General features: G+C 44.3%; 1 protein-coding gene across 2 annotated transcripts in view; it reads left to right on the top strand.

Annotated features, from left to right (window-relative positions):
- Positions 1-10201, top strand: part of LOC129828172 (globoside alpha-1,3-N-acetylgalactosaminyltransferase 1-like) — a 29957-nt gene extending 19756 nt beyond the window's left edge. Inside the window, exons 2-4 of one of the 2 annotated variants that reach the window (XM_055889462.1) lie at positions 5821-5859; positions 8419-8553; positions 9136-10201. In XM_055889462.1, coding sequence (XP_055745437.1) covers positions 5821-5859; positions 8419-8553; positions 9136-9826 — 865 coding nt within the window. In that variant the 3' untranslated portion in view covers positions 9827-10201. Of the gene's footprint in view, positions 1-5820; positions 5860-5994; positions 6050-8418; positions 8554-9135 lie in introns of those variants that run through there. The other variant, XM_055889463.1, reaches the window with a different exon arrangement.
- Positions 10202-11257: the final 1056 nt, after the last annotated feature.

An 11257-nucleotide genomic window follows, 5' to 3' on the forward strand; every position in this document is an offset into this window, starting at 1 on the left:
TGGACTCACCTACTCATTCCAGGGGTTTTCTTTAATTTGAGTGTTTTCTACATTGTAGAATAATAGTGGTGAAGACATCAAAACTATGAAATAACACGTGGAATCATGTAATAAGCAAAAAAGTGTTGAACAAATCAAAATATATTTCATATTCTTCAAAGTAGCCACCATTTGCCTTAATGACGGCTTTGCACACTCATATGGCTATGATGAAACTGACTCATGAGGACTGCCACAGGAAAGGAAGACCCAGACTTACCTCTGCTGCAGAGGATACGTTGATTAGAGTTAACTGCGCCTCAGATTACAGCCCAAATAAATGTTTCACAGAGTTCAAGTAACAGACACATCTCAACATCAACAGTTCAGAGGAGACTGCGTGAAGCAGGCCTTCATGGTTGAATTGCTGCAAAGAAACCACTACTAAAGGACACCAATAATATGAAGAGACTTGCTTGGGCCAAGAAACACGAGGAATGCACATTAGACTTGGTGGATTTCTGTCATTTGGTCTGATGAGTCCAAATTAGATTTTTGGTTCAACCGCCGTGTCTTTGTGAGATGAAGAGTAGGTAAACGTATGATTTCCGCATTGTGTGGTTCCCACCGTGAAGCATGGAGGAGGTGTGATGGTGATTTGATGGTGACACAATCTGTCATTTATTTAGAATTCAAGTCACACTTAACCAGCATGGCTACGACAGCATTATGCAGTGATACGCCAATCCATCTGGTTTGCGCTTAGTGGGACAATGATTTGTTTTCAACAGGACAATAACCCAAAACACACCTCCAGGCTGTGTAAGGGCTATTTGACCCAAAAGGAGTGATGAGTGCTGCATCTGATGACCTTGCCTCCACAATTACCTGACCTCAACCCAATTGAGATGGTTTGGGACGAGTTGGACCGCAGAGTGAAAGAAAAGCAGCCAACAAGTGCTCAGCATATGTGGGAACTCCTTAAAGACTGTTGGAAAAGCATTCCAGGTGACTACCTCATGAAGCTGGTTGAGAAAATGCCAAGAGTGTGCAAAGCTGTCATCAAGACAAAGGGTGGCTACTTTGAATAATCTAAACTATATTTTGATTTGTTTAACACTTCTTTGGTTACTACATTATTCCATATGTGTTATTTCAGAGTTTTGATGTCTTCACTATTACTCTACAATTTAGAAATTAGTAAAAATAAAGAAAAACACTTGAATGACTAGGTGTGTCCAAACTTTTGACTGGTACTGTGTGTGTGTGTGTGTATATATATATAGATATATATTTACAAAAACATATTAGGGGGAATGGAAATTATGCAGACAATTACATTGATGGAAGCTTCAATCTATCTGCAATATTAAATCTGATCTACCCCCTATACAATTTCACATGTGTAAATCATGTGGACATATCACATGTGAAATCATGTCATTTTCCACATGTGAAATCAGGTGTTTTTTTGTAAGGTGAGAATTTCTGTTTGCGTCGCCGAACAATGAACAAGAAACTATTAAATCCAGTATTTAGATCCTACACCCAAAACCCAAATCAATTCCAGGTTGTGTTCTCACACCTGTCTTTATTTCACACACCTGTTTGTCTACCAAGTCCGAACAAAACATTGCAAACGATATTCGATTTTGATCTGGGGAGGGGGTGTAGCATATAAAACTTCGTAGCCGTCAACCGATTATGGATGTAGCGTCAGACGGGGGGGACACATGCTGCAGGCAGGTACAGTCATTGGATCATGACTTCTCGCACGCTGTCGCTATGGAATCCACTTAGTCCCTTTCTAAGTAATACATTTAATAATTAAAAAGGTGTCTAAATGTGGCATAGTCCGAGGGAAGCACTAACCAGTCATTTGAATTCTCAAGATGCCATTAAAAAAAGATATATCTCTCAAACTTAGCAATTTACAAACTTAAACCACAGCCACATGGCAAATCTCCCTCTTACCCAGGGGTTATACATGGCCAACACACAGTTAAATGTCAGTCACCGTTCAATATTTTGCCACTCTGTGAATCCCAGACCGTGCCGACTACTGCCAAAAGGCAAACTGCCATACTACTCCACCCATGCATGTATAAACAAGAACAGCTACAAACAGGTTCTTAGTTTGGGTTAAGTGGAAAAATATGGAATTCCCACACGTGTGAACGCCACAATTCTTTCCCCTCCTCCACAATATTCAGTACAAACTGTCACGATCGTGTGAGGGAGAGACGGACCAACACGCAGCATGAGGAAAATAAGCCATCTTCCTTTTATTGAGAAGAAGGAAAAAAACGAAACAAAAAACACTTACAAACTAACCAAAACAATAAACGACCGTGAAGCTAATAAACGTTGTGCACATACACAGGCTACAAACGTTCAGACATAGACAGAATTACCCACCAACATCGGATCAAGCGGCATGTAAAGCGGCAACAGGACCCACCTACACAGGATTTTTGGACATGGGAGGAGATACTGGATGGTAAGGGACCTTGGGCACAACCGGGAGAATATCGCCTCCCTCGTGAAGAGCTGGAGGCAGCGAAAGCCGAGAGGAGGCGATATGAGGAGGCAGCACGGAAGCAAGGCTGGAGACCCGTGAGTAATACCCCAAAATTTCTTGGGGAGGGGCTCATGGGGAGTGTGGCGAGTCCAGATGGGAGATCTGCGTCAACTTCCCGTGCTACCCGTGAGGACTCTAAGAGGGAACCTGAGCCAGTCGGGCTGATATTGGAGGTGAGCAATGGGAATGATACAGAGACTGTTAAGAATTTATTGGGGAGGTTGGAAGAGAGTGAAATGAGGGAGCTGCTGTGTTGGTGCGTGAGGCACAAGATCCACCCGACAGAGCGTGTGCGGGATGTGATGTTACCTGAGTCAGCTCTCCATGCTCGTCCTGATGTGCGTGCTAACCGTCTGGGAATGACAGTCCCACGAACCAGGCCTCCTGTACGCCTCCCTAGTCCTGCACCTCCTGTATTAGCCCCACGTACTAACTCTCCTGTGACAGTCCCCAGCCCAGTACAACCAGTGCCTCCTCCACGCACTAGCCCTATGGTGCGTGTCTCCAGTCCTTTACCACCAGTGCCTAAACCACGCACCAAGCCTCCTGTGTGTCCCCAGAGTCCTATGCGCCCTGTTGCTGCTCTCCGCACTAGCCCTGAGATGCGTGTCCCCAGTCCGGTACCACCAGTTCCGGCACCACGCACTAGGCCTAATGTGCGCTCCCAGGGTCCAGTATGCCCTGTTCCTTCTCCCCGCACTAGCCCTGAGATGCGTGTCCCCAGCCCGGTACCACCAGTTCCGGCACCACGCACCAGGCCTACAGTGCGCCTCAGCCGGCCAGAGTCTGCCGTCTGCACAGCGATGCCTGAACTGCCCGTCTGCCAAGCGCCATCTGAGCCATCCGTCTACCCAGCGCCATCTGAGCCATCCGTCTACCCAGCGCCATCTGAGCCATCCGTCTACCCAGCGCCATCTGAGCCATCCGTCTACCCAGCGCCATTAGAGCCATCCGTCTGCCCCGAGCCATTAGAGCCGCCCGTCTGTCCCGAGCCGTCAGAGCCGTTCGTCAGTCAGGAGCCGCTAGAGCCATTCGTCAGACAGGATCTGCCAGAGCCGCCAACCAGACAGGATCTGCCAGAGCCGCCAACCAGACAGGATCTGCCAGAGCCACCAACCAGACAGGATCTGCCAGATCCGCCAGCCAGCCATGTGCAGCCAGATCCGCCAGCCAGCCATGTGCAGCCAGATCCGTCAGCCAGCCATGAGCAGCCAGATCCGTCAGCCAGCCATGAGCAGCCAGATCCGTCAGCCAGCCATGAGCAGCCAGATCCGTCAGCCAGCCATGAGCAGCCAGATCCGTCAGCCAGCCATGAGCAGCCAGATCCGTCAGCCAGCCATGAGCAGCCAGATCCGTCAGCCAGCCATGAGCAGCCAGATCCGTCAGCCAGCCATGAGCAGCCAGATCCGTCAGCCAGCCATGAGCAGCCAGATCCGTCAGCCAGCCATGGGCCGTCCCTCAGTCCGTAGCTACCGTCCCTCAGTCCGGAGCTGCCGTCCCTCAGTCCGGAGCTGCCGTCCCTCAGTCCGGAGCTGCCGTCCCTCAGTCCGGAGCTGCCGTCCCTCAGTCCGGAGCTGCCGTCCCTCAGTCCGGAGCTGCCGTCCCTCAGTCCGGAGCTGCCCCTTATCCTGGTGCTCTCCCTTATCCTGGTGCTGCCCCTTAGTCCGGAGCTGCCTCTTAGTCCGGAGCTGCCCCTTAGTCCGGAGCTGCCCCTTTGTCCGGAGCTGCCCCTTAGTCCGGAGCTGCCCCTTAGTCCGGAGCTGCCCCTTAGTCCGGAGCTGCCCCTTAGTCCGGAGCTGCCCCTTAATTCAGTGGGGTTAATGTGGAGGGGGGCCATTTGGAGGAAGCTACGGAGGCGGTTAGTGACTGTGGTGGGGTGGGGACCACGACCAGTGCCGGAGCCGCCACCGTGGAAGGAAGCCCACCCAGACCCTCCCCTAGACTGTGTGCTGGTGCGCCCGGAGTTCGCACCTTAAGGGGGGGGTTATGTCACGCCCTGGCCTTTGTATTCTTTGTTTTCTTTATTATTTTAGTTAGGTCAGGGTGTGACATGGGGGAATGTTTTGTGTTTTGTCGGTTTTGGGTGGTTATATGGTAAAGGGGGTGTTGGGTGTAGTGTATGGGTTTGTGTTGAGTGTATGTGTCTAGCTGTGTCTATGTTGGGTGTAGTTGTCTAGGAAAGTCTATGGTTGCCTGAATGGGTTCCCAATTAGAGACAGCTGATTTCTGTTGTCTCTGATTGGGAGCCATATTTAAGGTAGCCATAGGCTTTAGTTTGTTGTGGGTAATTGTCTATGTCTGAACGTTTGTAGCCTGTGTATGTGCACGACGTTTATTAGCTTCACGGTCGTTTATTGTTTTGGTTAGTTTGTAAGTGTTTTTTGTTTCTTTTTTTCCTTCTTCTCAATAAAAGGAAGATGGCTTATTTTCCAAATGCTGCGTTTTGGTCCGTCTCCCCCCCACACGATCGTGACACAAACTGAATGACTGAGGCTTTTTTTTCAGCCTCGTCAAAAAGGAAAACAAAGGTAACACAATGATTTAACAGGTTATGTTGCAGGTTTGAGGGGAGCACTAACTAAACAGTCATTGAACTTCTCAAGATTTAATCAAACTATTCAATATAATAACTAGGTATCTTGGTACACTTCTACACCACATACCCCTCTCTGAGTGGTACTGAATAAAGACAATGGCTCTCTGAAGTTACATGCAATTAATATCAGTACAGCATTTTTGTTGTATTATCAACAAAAAAAATAACCCTTTAAAAATGTCTACACACTTGAGAATCATTGCATTTTTCAAGTGTGCAACATTATGTGCAATATGGTTGAATTGAACATTTCCTGTATACTTTAAATATCTTGCCTACTTGTATATACTACTACATACTATGGGATCAACAGTATGTTAATAGCTGAACACACACACGCAGCATGAATGTGGTTTTGGCCACACCACATCCAAGGTAATGTAAGGATAGTATAAAGCCTAATTTACACCCTACACAATAAGATATGCAAATGTATGTGGCCCGGTAATGTGTAACTCCACGCAACTATGCAGTGTTGCCATTTTGCCAAGCTAATTACGTCCTTACGTGGTATACTTGTATAAGGGTATAAATTACGTTTAAAACAAAAGTTGAAAATCTGATGTCTAAGAAAGGCTGCGCCGGCAACACATTTTGTTCGTGTAAAAAGACCATTAATGTTTTCATGACAGACTTGAACTGATTCTCTCCTGCTTCCCCAAAGGTATGTCTACTTCAGCTTCTTCTCTGAAAGTCTCAACAGGTAAGATCAAGTTCTGTCAATCTATTACAGCCCAATGTCGCTATAGTGTGAAATGAAAGTCACAGTATTGTCTGATTCTTACTAACAGGGTTTGGTTTGAGGCTTGGAATGTAATAAGGGGAACGTTATTTTATGGTTTTATGGATTCCAACAGAGAAAGGACAATGGATGAGGACCAGAAGGGCAGCAGGTTAGTTGAGAAACTGAGAATTTCCCCCCACAAGTCATGGTACTTTTTAACTTTTAAAAGGTAATATGGTAGTTTTAAAGTTATGATGTTAGGATTATAGTAGTTTTGTTCTGTCACAAGATAATCCATAAAATTGTGGTAAACAGCACCACACCCGGTCAGAAAACAGAATGTTATATTCTCAGCCAGGACCATCTTTTCAAAGAAAACACCATTTAATTATCTCTATTTGAGCAAAATAATTAGTTTTGTTGTGATCACAAGAAAAATCCTAACAATTCGGGTAAAGAGCGCCACAGTCAGGCAGAAAAATCTGAATGTTCTATCTGTCACGTTCCTGACCTGTTTTCTGTTGTTTTGTATGTGTTTAGTTGGTCAGGACGTGAGCTGGGTGGGAATTCTATGTTGTGTGTCTAGTTTGTCTGTTTCTATGTCAGCCTAGTGTGGGTTCTCAATCAGAGACAGATGGTAGTCGTTGTCTCTGATTGAGACTCATATATAGGAGGCTTGTTTTGTGTTGGGATTTTGTGGGTGTTTGTTACCTGTCTCTGTGTTTGTTCTGCACCAGATAGGACTGTCTCGGTTTTCACGGTTTGTTATTTTGTTTGTTGTTTGTAGTGTTCACTTGTTATTATATTAAACATGTTGAGCACTGGCTACGCTGCATTTTTGTCCTCTCCTTCACCCCTGGAAGAATACCTTTACACTATCATAGTAGTTTCCCTGACAGATTTGGCTGCTAGGGCATTTTTCCATGACTGGAAACATTAAAATTATATATTTTTATATCACCCAAATGATCAAAATGATAAGCTACCTTGTCATTTACATACTGAGATCAATAAAGCAAATTAAACATGAACTTAAATGCAACCAATAGCATAGGCCAATAAAAATAGTGGATTCACAGAACTTAGGCCTATAATATGAGGAGGAAATAAGAGTCCACCAACTTTCCAGTGGCAATCACCAATTCAAACAGATTTGAACCGTAATGATATTTTGAAATGACGCCCAAATACCTTCTAGCTGCTGCCTGCTGTTCATTGACAGCCACAGCTCAACAATCAGCTGTTTTGTATTTTCCGCATTGACTGCTACTTAAAAATACTATAACAGTAAATTAATAGATTACATTCACTGATATAAACCTGTCTCTGTCACACCCTGATCTGTTTCACCTGTCCTTGTGATTGTCTCCACCCCCCCCCCCCCCCCCCCCCCCCCAGGTGTCACTTATTTTCCCTGGTGTATTTATTCCTGTGTTTCCTGTTTCTCTGTGACAGTTCGTCTTGTATGTTTTTCAAGTCAACCAGCGTGTTTTCTCATACTCCTGCTTCTATTCTCTTTTTGCTAGTCCTCACGGTTTTGACCCTTGACTGTTTTCTGGACTCTGTACCCTCCTGCCTGAGCATTCTGCCTGCCCTAACCTCCTGCCTGCCACTCTACCTCCTGGACTCTGAACTGGTTTTGACCTTTTGCCTGTCCACAACCAGTCTCTTGCCAACCTCTTTTGGATTGTTTAATAAATATCAAAGACTCAAACCATCTGCCTCCCGTGTCTACATCTGGATCTCGCCTTGTGCCCTTATAGTCTTCAAAATAATTGCATAGTTTTCACAGACCCACCACGGACCAAGTAAATCTGTGTGGAAAGGCGTCCTGTGGTCTGATTTATCAATGAACTCAGACAAAATTCAAAGAAGTCTAAGATGAAATTAACTGCAATACACTGGTCTCAAATATATTAGCATAACTAGGCTACACAGAACCACGGCGGAGCCATTGTAAAAGTATAGGCTTTTTCTCGTATTAAAACCAGTGGTGTAAAGTACTTAAGTAAAAATACTTTAAAGTACTACTTGTTTTTTGGGATTTCTGTACTTGACTATATATATTTTTGACTACTTTTACTTCAATACACTCCTAAAGAAAATAATGTACTTTTTACTCCATACATTTCCCCTGACATCTATAAGTATTCGTACAAATTTGTATGCTTAACAGGCCAGGAAAATTGTCAAATTCATGCACTTAACAAGAGAACATCCCTGGTCATCCCCACTGACTTTGGTCTGGAGGACTCACTAAACACCTGCTCATTGAATGTCACTTCAATATCTTGGGCATTAAAGTCATATTAGCTGACGTACTGTAAGTATCTGACACATCAGTGTGGGGAGCTTTGATATATTAGGAGGCCACAACTGACATTAGTGTCTGATACATCAGTGTGGGGAGGTGTAGCCTAATACACCACAGCTTGTTTCAAGGTTCTTTAATTGCCAGTACCATAGAAGTATTGAGATCAGAACATGGCTCTGGTCAGTACAACACAGTCAGGCAAGATCTTTGTTCTGTTTCTCTAGACGTACTGATGTGGTGTCAGTGACCCCGTGGTTGGCACCCATCGTCTGGGAAGGCACCTTTGACCCTGTGCTAATCGACAAGATCTACAAGCCCATGAACCTCACCATAGCAACCACCGTGTTTGCCGTTGGAAAGTGAGTACAACTTTTGACAAATATTCAAAAGGGAAGTTGAACTATCAATACTTTTTCAACAATGCAACTATAAGGACATAAGTACCTGATGTAACATGGCAAGTAATAAAATGTTATGACGCTGTCAGGATTCATGCCTTGGAACACGTAAATAATTGTTCTACTTCATGTAATTATCTAGACGGTATACTGGTCAGAAAGTGGTATATTATCCTATGAGAATGATGATGCAGTTAAGGGGATACCTAGTCAATTGCACAACTGAATGCATTCAATCAAAATGTCTTACACATTTAACCCAACCACTCTGAATCAGAGAGGTGCGGGGGAGCAGTTGATGTTGGGGGTTAACTGCTTTGCTCAAGGACAGAACAGCAGATGTTTCCACCTTGGCTTGGTTCAGGGATTTGAACCAGTGACCTTTAGGTTACTGGCCCAACAATCTTAACCTCTAGGCTACCTGCCACCCCATCAGTTAGAGGTGTGCTGACATCAAAATCTCAGTTGCGACCTACTGCTGTTGTGTCCTTAAGCAAGGCACTTGTTAATCCTTATGATATGTATGCCTTTAAATACTGACAGATACGTCAGATTTCTCCAAGATTTTCTGGAGACAGCAGAGAAGCACTTCATGGTCGGCTTCCACGTACGCTACTATGTTTTCACTGATCGTCCCCACGATGTTCCTTCAGTGAACCTGTCTCAGGGGAGACATTTGAGTGTGATCCAGGTCCCGGGTTCAAACCGCTGGCAGGAGATATCAGCCCGGAGGATGGAGTTCATCCAGACCACCATCGAACGTCAGATCAGAAGGGAGGCCGACTACATCTTCTGTCTGGACGTAGACAGCAAGTTCCACGCTCGCTGGGGGTCCGAGTCTCTTGGAAGGCTGGTTGCTGTGATACACCCAGGCTACTACGAGCAGTCGCGTGACCGCTTCCCGTACGAACGGCATCCAGCCTCGACTGCCTACATCCCCATGGATGAGGGAGACTACTACTATGGCGGGGCTATGATCGGAGGGTTCGTGGAAGATGTGTACACACTAACAAAGGTATGTCGGACCCGGTTTGAGGAGGATGCAGGGAATTCCATCGAGGCTGCCTGGCAGGAGGAGAGCCACCTCAACAGGTACCTGCTCGACAATAAGCCCAGCAAGGTGTTGTCTCCAGAGTACCTGTGGCAGGACATCAAGGCAAAAACCAAACAGGTCAAAGTCATTCGCTTTTCAGGGGTCATTAAAAACTATGCTGAAGTTCGTCCCAATGTATAAAACGAGTAAGTGGCTATTAGACCGGCAGAAGAAAAAAATTATTTAGTCATAGCGGTAAAATTAATTGAGGTTAGGTTTAGGAACGAGGGTTAAGTTAAGTTTAGGTATAGTTTGACTGGGGTTAAGGTTAGGGAAAGGCATAATAACAATAATTTGGAGGGTGCTTGTATATTTGTCACCTGTGGGTGTTTCTTGTACAAATGTGTAATGGAAATGTGTTTCTTGCATTTCACAACTCTTGAGATTGGGGTCACGGGCCAGGGTCACCATTGTTCGTTTTAACTTATAAGAACATGTTTTGTCATTTTTGTATCTTATATTTCGTTCTGTATTCTGTAGCCTATCTATTTTGCATGTTGATTACTGTGAGGAGGGAATGAGTAAATAAATAAATATGTAAAAATGTAACACAATAGCATTATTATTATATGTTATTTTCTTGAAATAAATGTTTTACCACTTTCCATAATGTTTGTGTTGTGTCACTACTTCTTATTTAACCAAGGTCCAAAGTGATGTTTTCATTTAGAGCTTTACACTTTAGTGGAATTCAAACTAAAACGTTAAATAGTGCTGCCCTCTGGTGGATGGTTAGGGTACATGAAATATTGGGAAACGAAATGAAATGTATTCCATAGCCTAACTAAAAACAACAGCTTTAGTGAAGTAATCATCTGTAAACCACAGCATGGTGTCAGCAGAAGGGAAAGGCCAGAGAACACATACTTGGACTAGCTAAGGAGCAACACCAGACTGGAGGAGGAGGAGATTGCATCTGCAATGTAGGACAGGCACCTCTGGAGGACCCATTTATCAACCCAAGACATCCAAATCCATATGGTGAGGACTTTTTAATTGGCGAAGAAAGGATGAGCTTTATTAAAATCATAAGTTATTTGAATGACTCATAATAGACAGATGAAGGACATATCAGAACAGTTTCCCTTAAAAAAGGCAATATGGAGGATGCACTTCATTGTGTAAAAACATCCTGCCAATGTCAGAGCAAAAAGCTAAATCCTTCAATAGAATGAGTCCACAGACAAGTGGATGGGGGAAGAGGTGTCAGAATAGCCTGACCAATCACATTGTATTAGGTTATGTGTACTGCCCTGAAAGCAAACAGAATTGAAACCAGGTGTTATCTGCCATAGTTGACCAAAGCATACATTATTGTACTTTTAACCAGGTGAATGAGGAAAGATGACGTGGCCAACAGACAAGTGAATTATTACATGTTGCTTATTCATGCAATAGGCATGTAATAATAATGTTGAGTGAGATAGCCTAGCATGCAAGCATTTCACTGCAACATTTATACATGCTGTTCACTGTGTGTGACAAATACAATTTGTTTTGATTTAATCTCCCAATGCATTCAAATTATATTTTAAAGCATGTAGTTGAGAATGGCATTCACGTGATAAATAC

The sequence above is a fragment of the Salvelinus fontinalis genome, chromosome 2 (assembly GCF_029448725.1).
Source record: "Salvelinus fontinalis isolate EN_2023a chromosome 2, ASM2944872v1, whole genome shotgun sequence".
NCBI classification, from domain to species: Eukaryota; Metazoa; Chordata; class Actinopteri; order Salmoniformes; family Salmonidae; genus Salvelinus; species Salvelinus fontinalis.